General features: G+C 43.2%; 1 protein-coding gene across 1 annotated transcript; it reads right to left on the bottom strand.

Moving 5' to 3' along the window:
* Positions 1-720: 720 nt before the first annotated feature.
* On the bottom strand, positions 721-23,212 carry egf (epidermal growth factor; the record flags this gene model as incomplete). The annotated part of the gene is made up of 25 exons (XM_083785766.1): positions 721-953; positions 1,198-1,371; positions 1,478-1,574; positions 1,723-1,816; positions 3,308-3,469; positions 4,012-4,168; positions 4,627-4,749; positions 4,980-5,105; positions 6,295-6,414; positions 6,818-6,967; positions 7,052-7,204; positions 7,384-7,551; positions 8,690-8,913; positions 9,021-9,125; positions 10,163-10,311; positions 10,740-10,873; positions 11,207-11,332; positions 12,811-12,933; positions 14,049-14,171; positions 14,490-14,603; positions 16,170-16,375; positions 16,747-16,977; positions 17,607-17,788; positions 19,082-19,275; positions 23,086-23,212. 25 exons carry the CDS (start codon positions 23,210-23,212, stop codon positions 721-723), a joined length of 3,795 nt encoding a protein of 1,264 aa, XP_083641892.1.
* Between the last annotated feature and the right edge of the window lie 3,666 nt (positions 23,213-26,878).

Below are 26,878 nucleotides of genomic sequence, written 5' to 3'. Positions count from 1 at the left end.
TTAAGTAAATGTACTTGTTTTCTAGTCCTATAGTCCTTATTGTACCTGTGTCATTGACGTGTTTAGGTGCAGTGGGTCAGTACGTACGCCGTAACCTGCATACAACCCACCTCAAACGTATTTTCTCAACAATCAGGGCTAGGTCTTTTTATCACCATGGTCTCAAAACAGTCACCAAACATATTTTCAAGAACTAATTATTCACTAATTATTCATTTTCAGTGTGTGTGTGTGTGTGTGTGTGTGTGTGTGTGTGTGTGTTATTATTTTTATTCTTTTTCCCAATAGTGAAATAAGTAAGTGAAAAGTTAGTTTAAAGCAAACTCGACTTCAGCAGCTCGAATACAGAATAAAATCTTCGTGGTCTAGTCATATTGCAAGTTTCAAATAGTATTAATCGAAGTAGGTATATTTTCAAAGCCCACCTAGTTGGGCTACTATTTTGTCTCATAGAACTTCACAACAAATCGTCAAATTGTCTGCCGAATTTCTATAAAGGATATTAATTGTTTCTAATTTCTAGTTTACGCCATAAAGGTATGAACGAATAATAACTATAATCAGGGATGCATGAAGCTGCAGGCAGGAGGAAAGCAACATTAAAGGATGAAGGGTAGGGGTAGTAGCACCAGCAATAAGTTAAATCCTCTGTTTACATGAATTGTATGTTGGTCAAATGCATGTACTGTAGTAGGTGAATGTATGGTTCTAGAATGGTCTCTAGGCCTCAGGTGAGCATGGGGCTCCAGGTGTTGGTCGTTGTGGTCCGGGGTTTGGGGTATCCGGGTCGGTTGGCTGTGGGTCGTCCAGAAAGATGAGGTTGTCGATGGATTTGAGCGTTTGCATGCTGCCGTTGTTGGTTTCCATGGCAGCAGTAGGTACCATGGAACACTCGTATGCCTGGTTGTGTCTGGGTGAGGACCCCGCCTCGTCGGCCACAACACCGGCATCACCTGACAAAAACATAGATTGCTTTTCATTTCCGTAATATATCTACACTTTTTTTTAAATTCATTCACAATCAGTAAAATCATGAACTGCCCCCCCCCCATTACTTGATGAATTGTTTGTACCGGTAGTAGAACTGTAGTATAAAAGCAATATCATACGAGAGGGACGGCTGTTATACTGTTTATCAGCATGACTGATTCGGTCCCCCCATGTTTCACAGTCCTTCTCACCGTCAATCCCTAGTACTGTTGGTCTGTCTCATCAAATACACATGGCGTCGCCCCCCTTTCCCTCCCAGTTCCACTCCTTGCTGAACAGGCACACCAAGCAACTTGTAGGATTCTTCACTAATGCAGTAGTGACAGAAAAGTTGTGTTCGGTTGAGTTTGTAAAAGTGCCTTGCCAAGTCCGAGGCACTAGCTGTGGAGGAATAACCACAATCTCCACGGTGCTTTACCTCTGTACCACCTGGACACCCTTAAATAAAAGTGTTAAGTGGGGGTGGAGGTGTGTGTCTGCCATGTACCTGTTTCTGAGGAACACGATGGACACACTGCTCTCCTGGGACAACCCATGGCATGAACAACCTTCCCCTGCCCTCCGTGTTCCAACACCACGTATAACTGGAGGGAAAACCAACAGGTGGACACTATAGGTCTCAGCCTACAATTCCCAAGTTTCGAGTCCAAAATTTCAATGCCAGGGCTACAGTGGTTAAACCATCTGTAAAAACGGAGAATATTATTGCTGAATGAATTGATGTTAGCTTACCCTGGGCGTCGTGTCTGTCACACTGTCATCTGTCGTACTTAACTCACTAATGTTGTCCACTGATGGATGCTTCTTCTGGAAACATGTTCTAGTTCTGGATAGATGAGATGGATAGATATACAGATACATAGAGAAACATCATTATTTCAACTTTTTTGTATTTGGAATTGCCTTCCGAAGACAATACAGTCATAACACCCGTCTCGTGCTGCCTTCTCTCTGAAACTGAAAAACTAATCTCTTCACGTCCCATCTCCAACGTCATTGTCATCCTCAGAATCACATTCACTGTGGCTGAACCGGGGCAGATCCCAGTGGCCAACAGAGGACTGTGATTATACTGGGCCACTTCCAGTGGGGTGAGCTTTTATGTTCTCTCGGTGGTTAAAGTTAATATTGAGCTGCGGGGACCTAAAGCTGAGGGCGCATAACACTGAGGAAACATGGACAGTGGTCCACAGAGGCCTGTGACTATACTGGGCAGCTCCCAGTGGGACCCATTCACAGTATGAGTTGTAATAATTGTTAAGTGGCTTACAGTTACAGCCATGTATATACTGTATCTGATCTCTTTAATCGTCTACTGGACCTGAGGAGATGGATTTTATTTAGTGCAATGCCATGCCATGTCTGTCTGACTGACTGACTGACGTGCATGCATGGTATGGTATGGCTTTGTATTTGTGGGGAGGGACAGATGAACAGATAAGACAGTGTTTTCTTTCTATCTTCTGTCTTCTGAATGAAACCCAAACCGTGCAGTGCAAACACGCCACTAGCAGTGAAGTGCGAAAGGCAATTTAATGCGGCGGTATTGGCAGAGGCCATGTCGCGCCTCCACAGGGGTCATACCTCACCGGCTCCATTTTGTGGCCGAGAAATGACCTATTTTTATGTGTAATTGCTGTAGAACAAGGTAAACCAAGCATGTAATTGAAAGCGTACCACTTCCACAGAGGGAAGCTGAGAGCACAACCCGGGAGAGAGAGAGGGAACAGGAGAGGACGGGGAGAGACAGAGTGGAGAGCAGAGGGGAGGGGAGGAGTGTGGGAGGTTGCTTTGTGAGTCAAAGTAGTGTTAGAATAGCGACAGCCTTGTCCCTAAGCCTCCAAAACAATCGTAAAACAAATCAACCCACTTAGACTCAGATCAGGTGGAAATGGAGGCGAGGAGGAGAAGGGTGGGTGAGGGCAGGCCGTTAGTTTCCCCTATGCTCTCTCTCACTCTGTGGAGGACCAGGGTCGCATGTCGCCATTCGTTCCACGTGTGAGCACTTCTCAGGCTCTCTGCCGTGCCCAGACCCTCGCATTACATGGATCACACACCCCTGTGGGTTTGATAGACACCCCTCAGCACGGTCAACGTGTTGGCTGTGAGAGAGGTTAATCTGTCCCGGTCTTATGATTCCAGCGTCCACAACATGAATGGAAAACATTCTTTCTTTCTTCCTCTCTTACTTCCTTCCTCCCTTCCTTCTGTCCTCCCTCCCTCTTTCTCCCATGTTCTTCCTTTCCTCATCACTTTTCTGTCTTGTCCCTTTTGCCATTGTCCCTTTTGGTTTCCCTCTCCTATTCTCTCCTCTCACCCGTAACAGTAGGCGGCAATGCCAGCGATGGAGAGCAGGGCAATGACCAGCATGGAGGCTGCGATGGCCACATTTCTCCTCTTCTCCTCCTGGGCCTGTTGGAGGTCCCACCACTCTAGGTCACTGAACTGACACCTCTCACCCATGTAGCCTGACATACAGCTAGGATCACACACACACACACACACACACACACACACACACACACACACACACACACACACACACACACACACACACACACACACACACAGAGAGATCAATAGTGACATCTAGTGGCGATAATCTGTAACAACTACTGTACATGTTCAGTACATCTGTTGCTTTAGAATATTCAGGACACAAACATGCACATGGGACATTTCATGGCAGCATATTATTATGATCTGTAAATAATTACAGGTCATAAGAAATCTAGGCTCGTGTCTGACAAATGCTAATGTTTTTTAATTGGCTTTGTCAAATGCTCATGCAATTGTAAGGCACTCATTATTCCAAAACGAACCCCTACAGTAAATGCCCGCTTTGCTGTACATTATGTCTAACATTTGTACCGAACAACAACCCAAAAATTAACTGTCCAGATGTGTACTTCATTGTATGAGTCACGCAGCAAAAAAATAGACAAACGACTAGCTCACAACACGTCGCGATGTGACACTCATGTGAGCTCAGGGTGTTTGTGTTTGGGCGGTGGAGTTTACTTGCAGGCGTAGGATCCCATTTCGGGGAAGTAGAAGCAGACCCCCTGGTAGAGGCAGTAGGAGTCATGGGTGGAGGGACAGCTTTGTGGCGCGTTACTGTTCTGAGTGGTGACATCGGCGGGACGTCTGGTCGTCCTTGGACTCCTGTTCTCTGCCTCTGTAGAGACGGGACACAGTACGGGTTCATTTGGTTCCCTTTAGTAGTTCATGCACTCTCAACATAACATTTTTGTTGCGTAGTTTGAGGCGTATGCAAGTGTAACTTGTAGTGTGTCTGTGTTTATTTTTGGTGGTTGGAGAGGAAATTACTCCAACCCAACCCCCCGATTAAGGGTTAATGCCTTGCTCTGCCCAATGAGCTACATCATGTCATTAAGTGTTTACTTACTGTACAGTTGCCAGCAATATTACAGTTCTTCTCTGGTACAGGTTGTTCGATAGGGATTTTTCAACGGCAATATGGATTCTGATATTTTGTATGCAGGTTTAAAGTGGTTGAACTGATTTGAATGAGAAGCCCCAACGAAGTGTTGATTGCTGCGGCTCTCCCAGCCTAGTGGGAGAGTTGTGCTACTGTACATTGTTAGTAGTAGTAGTATTGTACATCTGACACACCTTGACAGATGTGTCCATCGCCGTGGTAACCAGGCTGACAGGTACAGTTGTAAGTCCCTGGTGTATTTTGACACAGTGCATTTTGGTCACATTGATGTGTTCCTAGTTTACACTCATCGATATCTGCAAGAGGAATGGAGAGCAGAACAGGATGAACAGGATGATCATAGACCTGAATGAAAATATACTTTTATATATATATATATATATATATATATATAAATGTATATAAAGAAATCGGCCTCTGTGTTGAACAAAGACAACATATTTAATATTCTTAAAAAAAAATTTGTTGTGACAGTTTGGGTGCTAAACGGCTGGTTGAGAAAGGTTGCAGTGAAGTGTTGTCTCACCAGCACAATGGTGTCTTTCGCCAGTGAAACCCGTCTGACACTGGCAGCGATATCCTCCTCCTGTATTGATGCACTCTGAGCCCTGAGTGCTGCACAGAGAGAGGCCGAACACACATTCATCCACATCTGAAACACAACAATACATTAGAGGGAGTCATTACGGGCTGTGTGAATCTTCTGCTATCTCACAATTCGATTTGATTCCAATTATTGGGGTCTCACGATTCAATAAAAAGAATCAACCATTTTGTTTTCATCTGGACTTTTCCAACAGCTCAAACTACACATTATATAATACCAGAGAGGGTCGCTTGTAAAAAATATTAGCTTTGACGGAATTTTATATTAGGTCGGTCAGGTGTAGTTGTATTTGATGCAGAAACATAACATCATTTTGTTAATTTGAAGTAACATTAACCGGTGTCAAGAAGCATCAGCTGAACAGTGACACACAGCTGTGCTGTGCAGAAGTGACTGGAGTTAGTTTAATTCCCCCCCCTAAAGCCCTTGAATGTGACTGAAGACATGACAATGTTTACTGTGATTATGGTAAGCTTACATTTCATATCACACACACACACCATAGAGTCAGTTCACCAGCAGAAAAGAAAAAAAATTGGTCTGGGATCAGATTCCACCTGATTCCAATTCTCCTACGCTAGCTGTCTCCATCTCAGCTTTCCTGCTTTACTGTCTCTCTGCACTGTATTCACTCTGCGTTCCTTAAATTTTTCACTGTATTCACTCTGCATTCCTTCTATTTTTCTCTGCTACCTGCCCCCCCCCCCCCCCCCCGCCCTAAGTTTCCCTACTGTTTGTCTCTCCTACAGTACACTGTCACCATAGCTTTCCTACCCTTTGTATCTCTTACATTATGTCGCGCTCTGCTTTTCTATTATCATCCCTTTACACCATCTCCCACTCATATTTCCTGTCTCTCCTACACTGTCGCTCTGAGCTTTTCTTAAAAAGGTTATCTTTGAAAAACAAAGAAGGGTCCCGCACACTGTCAGAAACTTGCCAAAAATGTTGCTCTTTATTGGTCAACGTTTCGGTCGATTAGACCTTCATCAGGACAGACAATCTGAACTTTTCTACCATCTCTCACTCTCTCCTACACTGACCCTCTGAGCTTTCCTATTATGTCTCTCCTACACTGTGTCCCTCTCCGGCTCAAAGAAACATGGCTGCAGTGCTAACAGATGTGCACTGACTGTTGTAAAGATCAGACCGATGCCTTTTACATTACATGATGGTTGTGTAATCCCCAGGCCACCGAGCTGACCCTACAGAGTTTAGAGAGTGTGACACTGACCCACGCACAGCTTTCCATCTCCTATGAAGCCCTTAAGACAGCGACAGGTGGGGCTGTTTCCTGTCTCCTGCTGACACTGGGCGTTCACACCACAACGCAGTGAGTAGCACTCGTCCTGGTCTGAAACGCAAGATGTTCAAATTCAGATTTTCACATTTCACACTTATGGTCCTGGTCTAAAATGCAACAACACGTTCAAATTCAGAATTTCACATTCACATTTCACACTCCACACTGTTTTTAGTTACTAGATCAGTAACATTACAATTAACCAATAGTAAGGAGTACAATAGTCAGATCTAGATCAGTAACATTGCACTCACCAATAGAGAGGAGCACAAGGATCAGATCTGATATTAATAACATTACAATCAATACTAAGTGAGTACAAGGATTCCAAAATGAATAGAAGAACTACATTTAATCAAGAACCATGACACTTTAAATTAAATTAAAATAGCAGTATATGTCTGTTTTTCTTTTTCTTTTTTTTTTGCAGGATGACATGGCTGTAGCTGCTCACCAGAAACCATCTTCTCAGTGGGCTCGCTGCCTTCATCAGAGTGTACAGCCTCTTCTTCTGAGGGCCCAGGTATAACCAAGGGTGTGCTCTCATCGTTGAGTGTTTTGTTTTGGATGGAAATGAGGTCAGCCGATTCACTGTCTCCAGATTCTAAATAAAATACATTAGTTTGTGGCCATGACTCAATTCAACATTTTAAATCTAACAGAAATATCCAGGGCCTTGATATGATACCTGTTGTTTCATTGGATGCCCTGTCGACAGGCAAGCAGCCTTTCCCGTCTTCTGATTGGATGTAGTGTGACAGACAGGAACAGTGGGCCAATCCCAGCCTGTTCTCGCACACGTGGGTACAGCCTCCATTCTGGTGGAAACAAACGTCTCCCCCTGGAGGTAAGCATGGAACATGACACATGGAGACTCAGTCATTAGTATTTTTAATAGTTTTATTGCACAATGAGATAAACCTGGGGGATTAGCTGTTATATCTGTAATATAAAAAATAACAAACAATGTGGGTTGTGTTTTGATAACAGAGGAGGAGTGACCTGTCCTGTCTTCCGTACCCGGTTTTGCGAGAGGATGCACCACCGCGATGGACGCCGGCGTGACCTTGTCGCCATAGAAGCGTTCCAGTTTCTTCCCAGTTCGTTTGTGGATGCTCCTCAGCTGTCTTCCCTCCCAGTCGGACACCCACAGCCTGTCCTCAAACACCGCCAGGTCAAAAGGTTGCCCTGGGACCAATCAGAAGGAAAGCAACTGAAAATGCTGCTACATGAGGACCCGCCTCACCTGTCCTCTTTACTGAAACAGTCCACCAGGTGAGTCCAGGGAGGTTATTAACCACAGGAGAAGCAACGTTTCAGTCAGCGATGACCTTCCTCGGAAAAGTAATCACTGACCAAAACGTTGCTTCAATCCTGTACCGTGCAAGTTGGGCAGCGTGCATGCCATTCTTCTATTGCTACACACCTGCTTTTAAGATTTTGTGTGCCACAATTTTGTATTTTTGAAAGTGCCACAATTTTTGTATTTTTCCGTTTTTTCATGTGTCTATGAGGTGACTTCATTAGACACCCTGGAGTAATTTTTATGTGAAATGGTGTATTAACTTTGTATTTAGGGTTTCTTCCTGGAGGCTGAACCCTTGACAGTCAAACGGTAATATAGTGACATCACATTATCAGCCCCTTTATCGGCTTCAGTTCACCCATCAAAACCCACCAGGCAAACCTGGCATACTTAATGAACTGGTGGCCGTGCCCACATAAAAATAACATTTGAACAAATACTGATTATACTGTACACTTTTTTGAAACGATTATACCTCCTTATATAACAATAAGACCTGATGATCCTGTTTTAGGGGGGGGGGGGGGGATAAACGGCACTCCATCTTTAAAAATTGTGATATCCTGGCTGTAGAAAGCAATACATTAAGCTTAAGGGGAAGTGCAGACTCGGAGGATCTACCACAACTATAAACACGTTAGAGGCTCTTTATCTGCCAGTACCATAATTATTATACCATCTAGACCTGGAACCCCTATTCATTGTTATACCTTTCAATCCAGGAGCCTCTTTTTGCAACATTAGCTGTTGGTATCGGCCTCATGTCTAAATAGGTTATGGCTATCCATACATAAAGGCTGCCTGGGAATCAGAGGATCGCTATTCGGCCCTCGGCTTGTTCAATCTATGTATCAAAGTGTCCCTGTGTGGTCAGCTGAGAAGCCAGCCATCTGCTGGTCGAATGCAGAAAAGTAATTTCCCACCCCCACCCTTAAATACTCACCATTCCCTGACATGCACATAACTGTATGTGTGTGCGAGCGTGTACTTGTGTTTGTGTGCACGCCACACCAGCCTCACCTACTTGGTTCTCGGTCAGGACCCGTCTGTCTGCCCCGTCCAGGGTGGAGGTCTCCACCACGCCCCTCCTCCTGTCGCACCAGAACAGTCTGTCCTCCGTGTAGTCGATGGTCAGACCGCTCGGCGTCAGGAGGTTGCCGCTGGCGATGACCCGGCGTTCCTTCCCCTCCAAAGACGACCGCTCCACCGCAGGCCTTATGCCCTGGTCCGTCCAGAACAACTTCCTCAAAAAGCAAAAGATGAAGGGAAAATGTACTGTTGAATGTACAGTTCAGTTAATCATAAAGTTGTTCGATTCAAAACGGGGAAGTGCTGCTGCAGCGTGTCTTACTCTGCCTGAGGATGAACTGCGATTCCTCTCGGTTTGTCCAGACCTTCACTAACGATGGTTTCTCTGTTCAGTCCGTCTAACGTACAGTAGTCCACGGCAGACCGGCTGTAGGATAGATCATTATTGTAACCATTTTCAACCTGGCGTTCCTGTTTTGGGCATGCCACTATAGACCGATTCAGAAACGGGTCTCATGGTCACAGGCAGAGTATTTCCTGTAGGCGGAGATGACATATCTGCGGTTTAAACCCGCACCTCTTCTACTACAGTGAATGGAAAAGTGACTGATGTTAGTCTTCCTCAAACGTTACTCTTTTACCTGCTTTTTACTAACACTAACATTACAAGGCTGCTGTACGTTATACCTCATACTTTAAATGCTTAGTATGAGGTATAAAGTACAGCAGCCTTGTGTTCCTAAAACAGAAAGATTGGGTATTGGGTAAGACTTATGTATCTTTCAGGACCTTTCACTGCTTTGTCTCAAGTTCTCAACCATTACTCAATGGCTCTGGTCTCAGCCACCGCGGTATATATTTTGACATTCCGTTTTTTTTTTATGTTGCCACTACTGTTGGAGCAGCCATAAACTACACAGGTTCATCCCGATGTTCTGGGCATCTTTGTAATGTTAGTGTTAGTAAAAAGCAGGTAAAAGAGTAACGTTTGAGGCAGACTAACATCAGTCACTCTACAGTTCACTGTAGTAGAAGAGGTGCGGGTTTAAACCGCAGATATGTCGTCTCCGCCTACAGGAAATACGTTGCCTGCGACCATGAGACCCGTTTCTGAATCGGTCTATAGGCAAAATTCTTCCCAAATAGTGGATCTACAAGGTCACATGTGTGTGGGCTTGTATATTGTCTATTTTCGTTGTGCGACTCCCGACCCTTACTACAAAATATAGAACAGGGCTCAAGTGGTTATATAGATGAATGGATGGACGTCTTTTTTCACTCTTGTGAGAATGTAAAATGTATGTAAAGTTCTATATGTATTGTGCATGTCGTTAACAAGCCAAGCAGTAGAACTTTGTTAATCTAATTTAAACAGATATACATTTAGATATGAATTTATATCTGTATATATTCCAAGCACTCAAATTCATATGCAGCGATCTTTGTTAGTGACGTGACAATCACCTGATATCGGTCCAGTACATCTTACGGTTGACCCAGTCGATGGCCAGACCCTCTGGAGAACCCAGACCCTCAGATACCACAACTTCCCTGATCCCACCACTCACATCAAACCGCTCAATGGTCTTCAGAACTGTATTGGCAAAGTACACCTGGAAATTCAAAACAAACACACCAAACAGGCCTTATAGTGAACCTAATATCAAAGTAGATATCAGATCATAATTATGTTTTAATTAGGGTAATGGTTAACTGTAATTTGGGTAGCTGTCAGAGCTACAGCCATAATAATAATCATTATTGTCCTCAAAGGGATATTGTATTCACAGTTGTGGAAATTGTAATGCAGCACATGCAATAACCATTGATGTCCAGTAGGTGGCAGTCATTCAAAGGCCAAATACTGAACTACATTATGTTATGTAGGTCCATTTGGGCCATGGACATGGTTCTTAACTCCTGATGACCCAAAATACTGCTGGTTTCAATCCTAGTCAAAATAGGAACTAATTTATATTCCGGACACCAGGTGAATGCCATTAGCTAGCTGATAAAATAGACAACTAGCAGTAGTTCTTACGTTATGTTGCACTGGGTCATAATCCAGAGCTATTATGCTTCCTCTGGGTTCCTCCAGTAGCGTTTGATCACTTCCATTCAGGTCAACTCTTCTGATGTTCTGCAGGTTGGCTACAAGCAGATAGGGAGGAGGTCCTACACAATAGGAATATATATGTAAAGTTAATGGTCACAGAAATTATTTTGCACGTTATCCATGTTTTGTTCTTGCTTACTGTAAATCGCTCTGGACTTTGAGCGTCTGCTAAGTTGTAAATTGTTATCGAATACAGTATGTGTCTATGTGTGCTGTTTGTATTGGCCAACACCAGGGATGATCTTTTATGGCCTCACCAGAACTGACAGTTGGGTGGGCACACGAACACACAGCTCAAGTTATGGTTCAAGAAAGCACTTGTACAGTAGCTAATACACGTACATGTACATCACTATCTATAATGAGAGCCCGTGTGTGTCAATATGACTCACCAGTGGCTGTGCAGCGTTTCCCATCCTGGCTGAGCAGGTATCCAGGCAGACAGCTGCACTCCCACACTCCTGGACTCACAGTATCACACAGCTGACTACAGCCCCCCCTGTCTGCAGAATAACATCCTGCAACAGACGAACGACGTGATTCACGTCCGTGCACACACACACACACACACACACACACACACACACACACACACACACACACACACACACACACACACACACACACACACACACACACACACACACACACACACACAAGCTTCTGTTTATGATTAACACACTGAGTCAGTGTCAACCTGTGGTTGACACTACTCCCTCCCTCCCTCACTCACACACACACTCATTACAGTGTTATGGGTCGTTAAGAGTTTGATGACACCATTAATGCCTCTACTGACTCATCATAGCTTCTATACAGCTGAGCATCATTCTTGCGAAGGCAATAGTTTTCAAATACTACTCTACTATAACTACTCTAAACGCTTTTACTATATTTAAGTATTTTAGTTTTTGAGTTCATTTATGAGCAATCTAACCCATTCTGACCTGAGATCAGATTCATACGAGGTTTCCGTCGGACACACACTGGTCTGATGAACCCATTCTGACCTGAGATCAGATTCTAAAAATGTCAGTCGCTCTTCGATTTTTCAAAAATAGCAGACCTACAAGCTCGTATCGCGCCACTCGGTGGCGCGATATGAGCTTGTACGTAGATCTGCTATTTTTCAATAGATAAAGCATAACATGATGCTAACACCAAAATGGGTGCCCGTTCAGAATGGGCTAAGTAACGTTACAGAAGGAGGAGACGCCGCTGATGTCATGGTACGCCATGACACTTTCATGGGAGGCACTTTCAGGCAAACCTCGTACCATAAGTTCCATGAATACATGGCCGTGAATGGAGCCGGCTGGACCAGCTTGTGAACATTATTCCTGAACAATTGCGACCTTTGTCATATAATCGGTTTCCGTAATATAAAAGAAGACGTATCCCATGTTTTCTAATCACTTGCTTTTCGATCACAGTATATCATTTTATTTGAGGATCAATACTAAGGTATTGTGAGATTTGGCTGCCAGACAGAAAACAGTGGACAGTCTCAGAAACGTACTTTGTGTCTTTAGATATCTCTATACAATTATGCATAGAAAAACAACACAGCAGACAATAATATCGTGTTATAACTTATGTCTTTTGTTATTTTCCAGAAGGGATTACTTTACACAGACGTCATTCAGAAATAGTGTTTGTTCATGAGCTGGTCACCGGGCTCTCAATGACTCCAATGCATTCCACCAAACTTCCGGGTGTAGTTTGGCTCCCATGGTGCGACAAATCTGCCGCCTGGAATTGCATGATAGCGAAAATTTACGTTGGTGTCGTTACCTTATTTTTCATATACCTTGGAGCGGTCTGGGCGGTGGGAACCCATTGGTCAAAAGACAACAAGGAAAATTACGTTGGTGTCATTACCTTATTTTTCATATACCTTGGAGCGGTCTGGGAGGTGGGAACCCATCGGTCAAAAGACAAAAAGGAACCGACTGTCCCGTCATTGTAAACGTACAGTAGCTTGTACTCTACGTACCCGTACAGGTCCGTCCGTCCTCCTGCAGCCTGGACCCTTCTGGACACACGCAGACAGGACCCTGGTCTGTAGACAGACATCCATGACCACACTGGGTCATGTTAGCTTCACATGGTAGGATCTCTGTGGATGGATGGAGCATGATAAACACCACTATGACCTGAACGTTACAACATTTGTGAACATGACTGTTTGTATATAGGTATATACTGACCCCTTGGGGGGGGGGGGGGGGGGGGGGGGGAGTGTTGGGGGGCATTTAATCTATGCAAGACCAACAAAACGTTTCTCCCTTTACTTAAAGAATGTAATTGCCTTATTTAAAGCACCTAACAACTTTTTGTGTCTTATAATGCATCAACTGTGGGGAAGCACAGAAAGTGTTGCCATTGTCATCTTGGGCCTATTGTCTCAGCAACACCTATCGTATCTTTCCCTCTGCAGACCAGATTACCGACCACGGGCTTGCTGACTAAATAAATCCCTATTACACACGTCACCTGCTCATGTAATCCTATTGTCCCTGTGGTGTGTGTGTGTGTGTGTGTGTGTGTGTGTGTGTGTGTGTGTGTGTGTGTGTGGTTCTCCTAGAAAGTGAGAAATTGCAGTGTGTTTAACCTGGGATTCTGTCTCGATGTAGATGTTATGATACGGTAGTTGTTTAAATCCACACAGTCACAGTGTTTACATTCTGACTCCACGTTACGTACGGTACGTCAGTCTGTGTAGTATGCTTGTGGCAGATGACAGACTGGCATATTATGCGTTCCAACAGAGAAGCAATGTTGTTGTTGTAGACGCAGACAAAAGAGCAGCAGTATGAATCACAACAGACATCCCATACAGAATATACATCACCTTTAATTGGTGGATATAGGAGGTATAGGGCTGCGATATATCAATATTACAGGCTGTTGATTTGATTCGTTGAGACAATAAAATAATAATCTTATAAATGAATAAATTCTTAGTTGCAGCCCTACACATACTGAAGTAAAGGGTAACTACATTTCAAGTTGAAACGGCATAATCCAACATAGCATAATTATTATTTTTTGCTGTCGGGCAGAAACCACCTAACTCCTTCAGGAAATGAAAAAAAAAACATCCAGCTCAAGTTAGGACTAAGTTAGGTCAGGAGATTTTGGCCGAAGTGCTTTTTAATACTTTTCATTGGTTCAATATTTTACAGTAGCTGGTTTCTGCCAGACAGCGACGATAAATGTAGTGCTACATACCTTGGCAGGTTTTCCTGTCCGGAAGCAGAGCGTATCCCTGGGGACAGGTACACACGTAGGACCCTGGGAGATTCTCACAGCCCAGAGAACAGCCGTGGGTCCACAGCGCGCACTCATTTATATCTATGGAACACGTGTCATGTTTCAGCATACCGCTATACAAAACAAATACAATATTTTGTATCCACACAATCCTGCTATATTAATAAATACCACAACCACATTTCCTATATCATGCATATTCTCGGGCCCGAACATTCAGCGAAAATAGAAGATCTACAAGCTTGTATAGCTTGAGCTTGTACATCTGATATTTTTGCTGGTGAGATTTGGTGTATAGGGAAACAGGATGGGGTCAAGTATAGAGCCCGGGGGTCGCCGGTCAACGAAGTATAGAGTTGTGTGGTTGAAATAATGAGTTGGTATCAAGTTGCTGCTTACCTTCACAGTAATTTCCCTGCGTATTAAGGACAAAGCCTTCACTGCATTGACAGACCCCCTGTTCCAGTGGCCCAGAGCAGACATCCACACAGTCCTCAGTGCTCTCGTCACAACCTGCATGGACACATTATCAGTGCTACTGTATGGGTCTGGGCAATACTATACTTCAAATCAATTGTGTTCCAATTGTTCAAACATTTGCCTCGATTTAATGAACGATATTTAAAATGAAAAGATAAAGGTGAGATGGCATATACCGTAAGGACTACAGTTACACTTGGAGGGGAGGTTCATAATAATAATTAAAATGAATGCAATAAATAATACATCAGTACATAATCGGCTTCCAAAGTTAGTGGGAGGGGCCTATTTTACAAAACAAATCGCGAACGGAATATCCAATCCACCCCAAATTTGTATCGCAGGTCAAGGGTGGCTGCCGCAGAGGGGCTGCCGCAAATGCAAAGAATTTAAACGTTTCTTGGACCTGGAAACAAAAAAATTGAGGGATAAATCCCCTCCTAATTTCTTACACATGATCACAGGGGTGACTTGACAGCTAAATCTGTGGGAGGGTCCTATAGTTCCATAGGCGTCTGTGCCTTCGAGCCAACAACATGTTGCAATTTCCCCAGAATTGCACCTTTCCTAAACGTAACCTCAGTAAAACTATCCCTAACCCTAAACTTATTTCTAACCATATTCTCAGTAAAACTAAATAAAGAATATAAGAACTGTCGGACCGTCGGCGTGAGGTCGGCGGATAAATTGAGGGGCGAGATGGTTTAGGGGCGACCGTACCCGATACCCTCGCCCAACGGGCAAGTGCCTCTGACACCAGACTGATTACACCTCAAAATACATACATACCGTAAATAATATGATCTATTAGATCGCATCACAATTTTGCCTGCCATAGGTTGTTAATGGTAGGGTCACAAGAAACCCCTAAAAATAAATTGTTTAATACTGACAGACGGTCAGCAAGTGGATTCATGAATGTACAGTATAGACAACGCGGGAAGTGAACGCAGCTCGTGTGTGTGTGTGTGTGTGTGTGTGTGTGTGTGTGTGTGTGTGTGCTACAGCTGCGCCCTCTGGTGGCGGGCGGGTGGTGTCACAGCGGGACAGACAGACACACACACAGACAGACATGATCTGCAGGGTCTAGTTAGTGCTCAGTGCGTTCGCAACAATATTTTAGGCCAAGTCTATAATACCAAATTTCCCACTTTAAACAAAAGAAGCCTGTCGGCTGCCGGACTACCATTGTAGCAGTAAACAATTAAGATGTTATGTTTTCTACAACCGCTGGAAAAACTAATCTGCTCTAAACTGACTCTATTTATATGACTGGTGGGGATCGGATTCAAGCCAGGATACTGATTCAGGAGGATACTGATTCATCAGCATAACGTATGGTCTGTGCATGCATTGAATGCCTGAACCACCATGCACCCCTCCTGCAAATACTTGACTGCGGTATTGTTGCAGGTTAGAATGTATCGCCTACAAATACAATTGTTTTTTTTTGTATTATCCTTTTGTATAACTTTTGACTGTAGGCCTACTACTGTTAATAATCTTGTTAATAAAGAATTCAATGAGTCAGGATAAATGCATGAAGGGCAGCCTTCTACCATGCAGGTTAGTACTGTAGAGTTCTGATAAAACTGTAACCTGGAAGTGCTGGCTGGGGGTCGTCTTCCATTGGCTGGTTGAAGGGATGCATCACTTTGAGGTCAACGGGGGGTTTGTTCATCCGCTTTGTGTTGACGTTCACTGGCTCTCCTCCATTGTACTTATTTACTCGTCTTATGGCACGTGATGTAATATCAGTATAATACACATAGTCCAGGAAGACTGACAGCCCCAAAGACTGAGATCTGTGATAAGATGAGATACTATTATGGTCCCAAAGGGAAATATGTGTTGTTACAGAAGTTAATAAATAATAATTCTAATATAAATTGTATTTTTCATACTGTAAAGACTTAAAAAAAGGATAAATGAAATAAGTAATGATAAATACATAAGAAAAGAAAAGCACTGCGAAAAAGCTATGTAAAAACAATTCTAAATTGTGTGTCTTAAGATTTATTTTAACGGATCACTTCACCCTTTTCTCAACTTATCTTCATATAAATGGTCCTTACTAATGCTCATAAGATGTCTACTCACAGATTATTAGAGTTAATAAGTAGACGTGTACATAGAAGTGAATAGAAGGAGATGTGGGTGGGGGTGATTTGCTCACCGAAGTGGCTGATCAATGTGGTTGATCAGATTCCCGTCGTAATCACAAGAACCAATGGTGCTCTCTCCATCCGAGCCAAACTGAACCCAGAAGAGCCTCCTGTCTGAGCGGTCGATGGACAGAGCCCTCAGTCCTTCTGGGATTTTTAAGAGCGTTGTCACTGTTGTCTTCCCCGCTGTGTTAGACCTCTGGATGCTGGGGTTCATCCCAGCAGACAACCAGAACACAAACCTGCAACACTGCTTGTATTAGGTAGGGCAAACCAAACAGACAGTGGGATAAAGGTGGTCTAACAACTGCGTGCCAAGAATCATATTGCTTTCATGCTGTAAAGTTAATACACGGCATCAAGGCAAGACTTGACATTCTTTTGTTGACATTATTACAAAAAAGAGAGCATTAAAATGGCTGGCATCTTAAGTGGCCTGGTCAATATCAATATGTCTCCCTGCTGTGTCTCAGTCTGAATAGACCTTGTTGGTATGTGAGAGTCGGTCAAGTCGTGTTGCACCTATGTGCCAGCCACGCTGGATGGACCACCAACATTTCTAGAAACACAGCAACAATATGGCAGGGAAGTTGACACAGAGGAGCTGCATTGTGGCCTTTTGTTGTCTTTATTTATTTTGAGTTCATTTAGTGTTCTGTATTCCCATTGAGATTAATAATTGTCTTTTTCAAGAAGTCTCACCAGGACGGAAGCAGTGTAGCATTATGTCATGTTTTGTGTAACAGACAGTTAGGTCATCATGACAACTAGGGATGTCCCGATGACGTATTTATCTTTGCTGATTCTGATCATTTGATTCAGATGCAACAACTGTTACATAAAACTTCTAAACTTCTATGACGTATAGTACCTGTTATGGGGATCGACAGCTATACAACTGGGCTGGGTCAGATGTCTTATAAAGGTCTTCTCATGTTTCCCATCAGTATCCATTCTCTTGATGGTTCCCTTTTCCTCACTGGTCCAATATATTCGGTTCCAAAGCCAGTCCACTGCAAGGCCTGAGATCCCTTTCTCAGAAGAGTACAGTTTCTGGGAAAAGTTTTCAAAATGAAGCAATTGATTAACCCTTCACCACTTTCCCATGGATTTGTTCATGACAAATAATTAGGGCTTTAATGATACAGTAACTGCATCGAAAAATGTATTTTAATTTCAACAACCGAAGTATATTAATATGTAAATAGCAAACGTATTGTATCGTTTGACTTTGAATCGTATATAGTTTTGCAATGCAAATAATCGGTATCGAATCATTTTCCAATGCAAATAATCGATTGTATCGATGCTAAGTAATATCGTCCATGTATCTATCGTCATTCGTCAACCATGTATCGTGATGTGTATCGCATTGTTACACTGTTAAAATGCATCGTTACACACTTGCAAATAATCAAATTAATTTCCATCTCTAATAGTAGGATTAACAATATCCTTTTGCAGGGCAGTGGGCAATTATTTATTCCATTAAATGATTATGATGCTTTTCCACTGCATGGTACCAGCTCAACTCCATGTACGTGTATGTCTTTTTGTTTTTCTGTTGGGCATACAGTAGGTAGCACCTTAACCTGGTCCTGGTTGGTATAGGTACTAGGTAGCACCTAAACCTGGTCCTGGTTGGTATAGGTACTAGGTAGCACCTAAACCTGGTCCTGGTTGGTATAGGTACTAGGTAGCACCTAAACCTGGTCCTGGTTGGTATAGGTACTAGGTAGCACCTAAACCTGGTCCTGGTTCGTATCACTTTTGGTGAGATTCCAAGCAAAGTTGAGGCACTACCAAAAGAAAACACTGCAGACTATTGATTGGTCTGAGAGAATCATCAATAGCATCATTGCCTCATTTCATCATGATGATGGACTCCTTAATAGTGCTCCCAAATACTAGTCATAAATGTGATATTAGCCAATATTGAGCAAATTTATTTTTGTTTTTTATCCCACGATTTTGTAACCCATTCTTTTCACCCAGTGTCAATTATCTAATGTAATATTGGGCTCTACACTCCCTCTGCCAACCTGGGGAGAGAAACGGATTGACCTCATGCTTCTTTCAATGCATGAGGAGTCCAGGCTGCTTCTTTTCACCTGACAGGGGGGGAGTTTCCCTGGTTGGACGTAGCACGTGGGAGGAACACGTTATTCCAACCAGTTCCTTTCATCAGGTTCCCCGGGTGGCCAGGGGGAGGCTCTTTCTGTTATGAGAAATCTTACCAGCATTTTTTTGGGTGAACTCAGAATCTTTCTATGATAGATTGTACACCTGAACAATCCAGTGCATGGCACTGGATTGTTCAGGTGTCTTTGGTAAATGTGTGAACACCTGTCTCTGAGTTCCTGTCATCGATGCTTTGTAGATGACCCCAGTGTGTTTGTCAGCCCAGTAGATCATCTCCTCTCTGGAATGGAAGTCCAGCAGAATGGAAGTCCCCACCCCTGCCACCAGTCTCCTCTGGTTCCTCCCATCCAGGTCCATGCGGTGGATGGCTTTACCATGGCCAAAGATCAGGTAAGGCTCTGGATTTTTACAAAAAACATTTGTTTTAGGACGGTAGCCAACTTGTTGATGGACTCACACTGGTCGTTGGCTGGGATCAAACCTTTTGTGTGTGTACTTTTTCCCAATTAAAATTATGGGGCGATCTATCTATGGAGCTAAATTCCAGCCTTCTCACCCAATAGCTTAATTAAATCGCTGTCCTTTACATAGTTTGAATTGTTTGAATGCTATTAATCATTTTGTAAGAACAGCTATCATTTTTGGTTATAACTCAGCAAATTGGACCATTGCAATTAAAGCAATAGCCAAGACAGAGCTTTTGAGGTGACCAACAGCTCCAACAGCTGAGTAAAACCTGGGTTGCTTTTTGTTACCGAGGCAGCATTCAACAACTCAATAGCTGCAGCTTCACACTTTGTGTCCTTCTGGACTAATGGCACGGTTAACTGTGTCGAATCAATAAGTCAATGTCGTTCTCCACACAATCTATTCATGGGTGTAACGGGGTGAAGTTCAAGGCAGCTGCGTCTCTTAGCAACACAAAGGTCAAAGCGCTTTGCAATTTGCATAGTGAATATCCTCACATATGAATGAAGATAGTCAGACCATGGCATGGATTTTATCATCAATATACAACCTTTTTGGATAGAAAATCCATCACTTGGTCAAAAACTTTGCAATTTAATGTATTTGTGGATCGTGGCTCTAATATCTTTGCCACTGTTTCAGTACATCTTTAATTTTGTTGTGTGAAACGGTAAAAAAAATATATTTATTTTATATAGAATCTTTTAAATTGCATGTAAGGCCCAATATTTCTACAAATGACACAAATTTCTACAAAAGTAGTTTTTGGGATAAACAAGAAGTTTAAGGATATATTTTAGTCTGATAATAATAATAATAATAATAATTAATAAACTTTAACTTTTATGACATGACATAAATGCAGCGCAATTTGTGCAAAAACCTGCAAAAAAAACCCATGTCCTGTTACAAAAATCATGTACACAAAAAAACAAGACGCCTGCAAGATTTAGGTTCCCACTGGGCCTGTATTCTGTGAAACATGCTGCAACCTTACATTCATATTCTCCCATATGCTGTAGTGACCACTCCCTTTAGTCAGGCTGAGCTATGGATTCAAAACAAACATGTGCCTTGTCTGAGACTATTAGCTATAGACTAAACACTGTCATGTGTCACCATGGCTACTGGTCACCGATGTTCTGGAATGATGAAAACAATACAACAATGAAGCAGACAAGACAAACAGAACAGGGAGCAGTTTGGGTCGCTGGTGACCACTCATGACAAGTTCATATATTGTGGTTCACCTTTGATTGAGGAGACACCATCTTGAATACTGTTAGGCTTTATATAAGGCTATTTTGTATGATGACTATCACTGATCATCACTGGTACTGCTGATAAATTGGGGACTGGATTGTGGTTACTGTGAAATACCCCAAGAAATACAACATGCAGACTAGCCATGCCTCACATACATTAGAAATACCATTGGTATACCAGTGGCTTGGCTGATGTTCCGTATGACTCAATATTCAACGGTTCATAATGATATCTTGGGAAAGGTTATGCACACATTTTCTGGGCATAATCCTACAAACTGTCCATGTTCATCTCCAAAGGCAAAGTCAACCGCAGACGACACGTCAAAATAGAATGATCGACTACATACCTGGTGCTATAGTTCAACAAAAATAGTTTGATATGATTTTGTATTTTTGAGCTCTCTGAGGCGCCGCACTGAGCGGAATGATGGCCGCACAGTCGACTCAGTGCAGTCCAAGTTGTATACCAATAGGGTTAGAATCTACATAGTACTTGACAATGAAAGTAAATTAGACCAGGTTGATGTTGTTGAAAACTTTGTCATCTAGAAATGTTGGTATGTATGTATTGTTGATATGTATGTATTTATGCACCCGAATATTTTTTAACAACCTTTTCTAAATGTGAAATGTATCAATATTGAGCAACTGCATGGCCTATTTCTCCACTTAAATGCTATCGGAACGTATTTTCCGAACACATACTGGGCTCTGTGCCTGTGCTCCCAAGTCTGCAGTCTCACCATTCTTGAGCTGCCCTAATTAAGCTACCACTGTTGTCCAACTGGGATTTACAAGCACTTCCTCAACCAGAGTCATACTGGGATACCTAAGCCATTTTAAATAGAACAATTTGGAATAAGAATGCCGTGGCTAGATCATTTCAGGATTTCAAATCGAAGCATCACTACTGACCACAATCAAAATATGTTTGGGTCTACAGAAAGCTGGGACCGAACAGTTCAGATGTATATTATGGTTAAAATGCATCTTTGAATGCCTGACAGTTTGGTGTGTCCATCTGTGTCCACCTGGCAAGAAGTGTGACCCGGTCAAAGGTTCTAACCTCACTCTGGACAACCAGGCAACTCTGTCTGTCTGTCTGTCTGTCTGTCTGTGGTCATCCTCATTGACCAACACCCCTATGGAGCAGGCGGCTTGGCCTTGTGTACATCACACTGTCTGGTCAGCCAAGCGAGGAGTGAGATGCATGGAAAATCTTGTACTCTTTCAGGGGTGACCGAGGTTTTCCTTTTGTGTGAAAACGTTTATTTGTTTGAGCAACCAAAGCCGAGCAGTCGACACTAGGGTGTCACTATGATAATGCAGATGGAGTGGAAAAAATTTGTTTTGTTTCACGTTGAGGTAACCATTACTAAACTACCATGTAATTTTCTCAGATTTCCTCCTGTAGAAATCAATGATGAATTGAATCTTGTAGTGAATGAAGTTAACCGTTACAGACAGAAGAACATAAAGTAGTGAATAACATATTGCCTCTACACTTTGTGTGTGTGTGTGTGTGTGTGTGTGTGTGTGTGTGTGTGTGTGTGTGTGTGTGTGTGTGTGTGTGTGTGTGTGTGTGTGTGTGTGTGTGTGTGTGTGTGTGTGTGTGTGTGTGTGTGTGTGTGTGTGTGTGTGTGTGTGTGTGCAATTAGTTTACATATCTGTGATTGACTGTGTAGTTTGTCTTCAAATATGTCTTCATTAGGGGACCCCTAGTGATATAGACATTCAAATATTAATTGTGTTCCATAATTTATATGAAAATAGATACTGTTCCCAGTATATGACAATTTAATATTGCCTATTTGTCAAGTATTGATGATGTTTTAATTTAAACATACCGGTAGCTGTTAAACCACTTAAGTGCTAATTAAGTAAGTATACATTACTTTGGAAGTCATGCTTTGACTTTATAATATAAAGTCATTTTATAAAGTAAATAAATAAAAGTTGTATTACTTCCTTGGCCAGATTCTTCTGGTTAAAGACTTCTGTTTTGAAATGTAATAGTCAAGAAATCGATCATAAAGGATTGACTGTCTCTATAAACAAACCTTTCTTGGTGGTGGACAGATACACAGGGTGACATGGTACAGGGACAATATACAATATATTTCCTTGCTGTCATTACAGTAATCATCTTTAGTTAGTTATTCACAAACCGACAGCGGCGCGAGGCACCAAACCCGCTCATCAGAAGCAATTACATGTTTAGTGTCTTGCTCAAGGACACTTCCACACAAAGCCAGCAAGAGCCTGGGATCCAACCGGGGACCTTTCAGTTCCCCGACAGCCGCCCTACGTCCTGAGCCACTGCCGTCCCCAAAGTTTAGATTTGACAGTAGACGGTCCGTTGCAGAGTGTCAGCATACACACTGTACTGACACATATGACCCAGGATGTCACCTGTACCTTACTGAATATCTCTGTAAAGTAGACTTGCTATAGTGTACCGTACATACTCACCCACACAGCTGCTGTTTCTGCCAGCATCCGACGGTGCACGTTCCCAGCATGCTTTGCCAGGGGTCGGGGCTCCTAAGCTTTGCACCATGAAACAAATCAGCACGGCCACGAGCGTGGCAACCAACATAATCCTTGTGCTCCGGTGAGATGCACCACCAGGCGTGTCACTTCTTCTCAGGCATTCCCACAGTCGGAACCAGCACACACAAATCCCCCGAAACCATGTGGCACTCGCTGATGGACCAATGATGACATCCTTGTCCAAGGCTTCGGCCAGCAGAGAGAGAGAGAGAGAGAGAGAGAGAGAGCAAGAGTGGGCAAGAGAGAGAGAGAGAGAGAGAGAGAGATTGAAGGCCGATTTTTACATCACTGACTTTGAGATAGGCGCAAAAACAAAACAAAAAAAGGGAAAAAGGAGAAGATGCCAGTGAGCGATGAAAGTTGTTGATGTCTGGACACTCACAGGTTGTCTGGGTCCCTCTGGATCTTCACTGCGGCCCCCGTGCAGCTTGGCTGTTTTGGAAGCAAAGTATGAAATTCCTGACACCCGTGTGGTGAATTTGACACATCCCAGATCAGCTTCTAGTAGAAGGACTGGTCTCTCCGAGTGGCTGTAGTCAGTCTGAGATAGAATGTGGAATATGCACCTAATGAGGCTGGCTAGAGAGAATAACAGTGAAAGTCACCCTCACCCCACCCCCTGATCTCTGTCCTTTGTGTGTGTGTGTGTGTGTGTGTGTGTGTGTGTGTGTGTGTGTGTGTGTGTGTGTGTGTGTGTGTGTGTGTGTGTGTGTGTGTGTGTGTGTGTGTGTGTGTGTGTGTGTGTGTGTGTGTGTGTGTGTGTGTGTGTGTGTGTGTTATTGGACGCATATATGGCATCTTCTTTGGGTCTCACAGAATTCTGTTGATTTGTGGTATCCCTAGCTAAACAGAACATTTACAAACACACATCGAAAGACCACACACACACACACACACACACACACACACACACACACACACACACACAGAGCGTGTTGAGTGATGTAGTGCTCACCTTGACTCCTTGTATTTGAAGCCCAATAAAGGCCAAGCCAGGGATCATGGTATAGTTATGGATTCAGATCAAAGGTTGAATAGCCAAATCAAGTTCAAAATAATCTCATTATTATGAGTTCTTGTGAGTTATGTATTTTACACTTAAGTCTACTTTAAGTTTGTTGTTTGGTCAGACAACACATTTGCTTTGCATTTTGGGTCGTCTAACTATTCAAGGTTGTACTTTATTGTTAAATCTTGTGTACAGTACAGGTACTGTAAGAGTAAAGCTTATTTTTGTTTGGCTTTTGTTTGCCTATATGGTATACAATTGGGTCAACTATGTGGTATACAAATAATAGTGATTAATAATATAAGTAATATAACTAGAACTAAGAAAACAGTACACATGATACCAATTCTAAATGATATCTATATCTATATGATCTTTTAAAATAAATCTGTTTTTAATTGTACCATCATTTAATTATACTTTTTGTACCTAATAGAAAGCATCTTTCTGTCTGTCTGTCTGTCTGTCTGTCTGTCTGTCTGTCTGTCTGTCTGTCTGTCTGTCTGTCTGTCTGTCTGTCTGTCTGTCTGTCTGTCTGTCTGTCTGTCTGTCTGTCTGTCTGTCTGTCTGTCTGTCTGTCTGTCTGTCTGTCTGTCTGTCTGTCTGTCTGTCTGTCTGTCTGTCTGTCTGTCTGTCTGTCTGTCTGTCTGTCTGTCTGTCTGTCTGTCTGTCTGTCTGTCTGTCTGTCTGTCTGTCTGTCTGTCTGTCTGTCTGTCTGTCTGTCTGTCTGTCTGTCTGTCTGTCTGTCTGTCTGTCTGTCTGTCTGTCTGTCTGTCTGTCTGTCTGTCTGTCTGTCTGTCTGTCTGTCTGTCTGTCTGTCTGTCTGTCTGTCTGTCTGTCTGTCTGTCTGTCTGTCTGTCTGTCTGTCTGTCTGTCTGTCTGTCTGTCTGTCTGTCTGTCTGTCTGTCTGTCTGTCTGTCTGTCTGTCTGTCTGTCTGTCTGTCTGTCTGTCTGTCTGTCTGTCTGTCTGTCTGTCTGTCTGTCTGTCTGTCTGTCTGTCTGTCTGTCTGTCTGTCTGTCTGTCTGTCTGTCTGTCTGTCTGTCTGTCTGTCTGTCTGTCTGTCTGTCTGTCTGTCTGTCTGTCTGTCTGTCTGTCTGTCTGTCTGTCTGTCTGTCTGTCTGTCTGTCTGTCTGTCTGTCTGTCTGTCTGTCTGTCTGTCTGTCTGTCTGTCTGTCTGTCTGTCTGTCTGTCTGTCTGCCTGCCTGCCTGCACGTCAGTCTGTCTGTGTCGTGTGTCTGTCTGTCTGTCGTGTGTCTGTCTGTCTGCATCTCTGCCTGCACGTCAGTCTGTCTGTGTCGTGTGTCTGTCTGTCTGTCGTCTGTCTGTCTGTCTGTCGTGTGTCTGTCTGTCAGTCTGTGTGTCGTGTGTCTGTCTGTCAGCCTGTCTGTGTCGTGTGTCTGTCTGTCAGTCTGTCTGTGTCGTGTGTCTGTCTGTCAGTGTCGTGTGTCTGTCTGTCAGCCTGTATCTGTCTGAGTCATTAGCAGAGAACTGGGAAGGAGCGGCGGATCTGGTTATCTAATGTCATGTTTTTCCTTTTTTTTCCTCTTTTTTTTTTTTTTTTTTTTACTGCTGAGAACGGCTTCATTCACAGCGTCCATGACTGTCGTATTGTCAGCAGCAACGTCAGTCAGTTAACCACCTCACAGAGGAGTTACACAGACTGGCTGAGAAAGTTGTCCTGTCTCCAGGCTATAATGCTCTCCGCTAACGGCAGGGCATTGACCTTTTCCCATGGTTTCACCCCTGGCAGACAAGTGAGACAACAATCACCATCCTGGAGTCTGTAAATAGCGGTACGGTGACTTGGTGTGGTCCAATGATAATGACTCTCCATGACAGACAGCGAGTCTAGATTACGTTGTCTAGGAAACTGAGTGTAGAGATGCTGGAGCTCTATGAATGTGACGTTATACTTCACATTTGTTTCGTTCACATTTTGCAACGTACGATGTATGTCAGAGGATCTAGTAGCAACTCCAAAGTCTTTGAAACTTCCATCCACAGTTCCTTGTGTGTGTGTGTGTGTGTGTGTGTGTGTGTGTGTGTGTGTGTGTGTGTGTGTGTGTGTGTGTGTGTGTGTGTGTGTGTGTGTGTGTGTGTGTGTGTGTGTGTGTGTGTGTGTGTGTGTGTGTGTGTGTGTGTGTGTGGTTGTTGTTGAGGACAGTAGAGAAGTGACCATTTTGGAAGTATATGTACATTTGACCACAGTCTGGAAGAGGCATTCCTTACCAAGGTGCTTAAGTACCAGAGACTTAAGGATGCTATTATACAGCTTGGCTACAAATGTAAACTACTTGTGTTCATATTTGGAAGCCTCGGTAATGTCCATAAATCAGTCGTGAGGGGCCTGCAGATTGCAGGCATGCCCAAGCCGAGAGCTAAGGCATCGGCAAAATGTCTGCAATAATTGGCAGTCGCCATATATGGAGAAGGCGATGCTTTCTGTACCCGTGATCTGTATCCTGAAGCACTTGTTGTAGAAGACATTTCTTGTCAAATGTGAATGCAAATAAAGATTGTGTGTGTGTGTGTGTGTGTGTGTGTGTGTGTGTGTGTGTGTGTGTGTGTGTGTGTGTGTGTGTGTGTGTGTGTGTGTGTGTGTGTGTGTGTGTGTGTGTGTGTGTGTGTGTGTGTGTGTGTGTGTGTGTGTGTGTGTACTGTATGCAGAGATTGATGCATATGTTGCTGAAATCAAATATACA

The sequence above is a fragment of the Protomyctophum parallelum genome, assembly GCF_964188405.1.
Source record: "Protomyctophum parallelum genome assembly, chromosome: 16".
Classification (NCBI taxonomy): Eukaryota; Metazoa; Chordata; class Actinopteri; order Myctophiformes; family Myctophidae; genus Protomyctophum; species Protomyctophum parallelum.
Note: the sequence above shows the minus strand (reverse complement) of the source record. Positions and strands in the feature narration are given on the sequence as shown.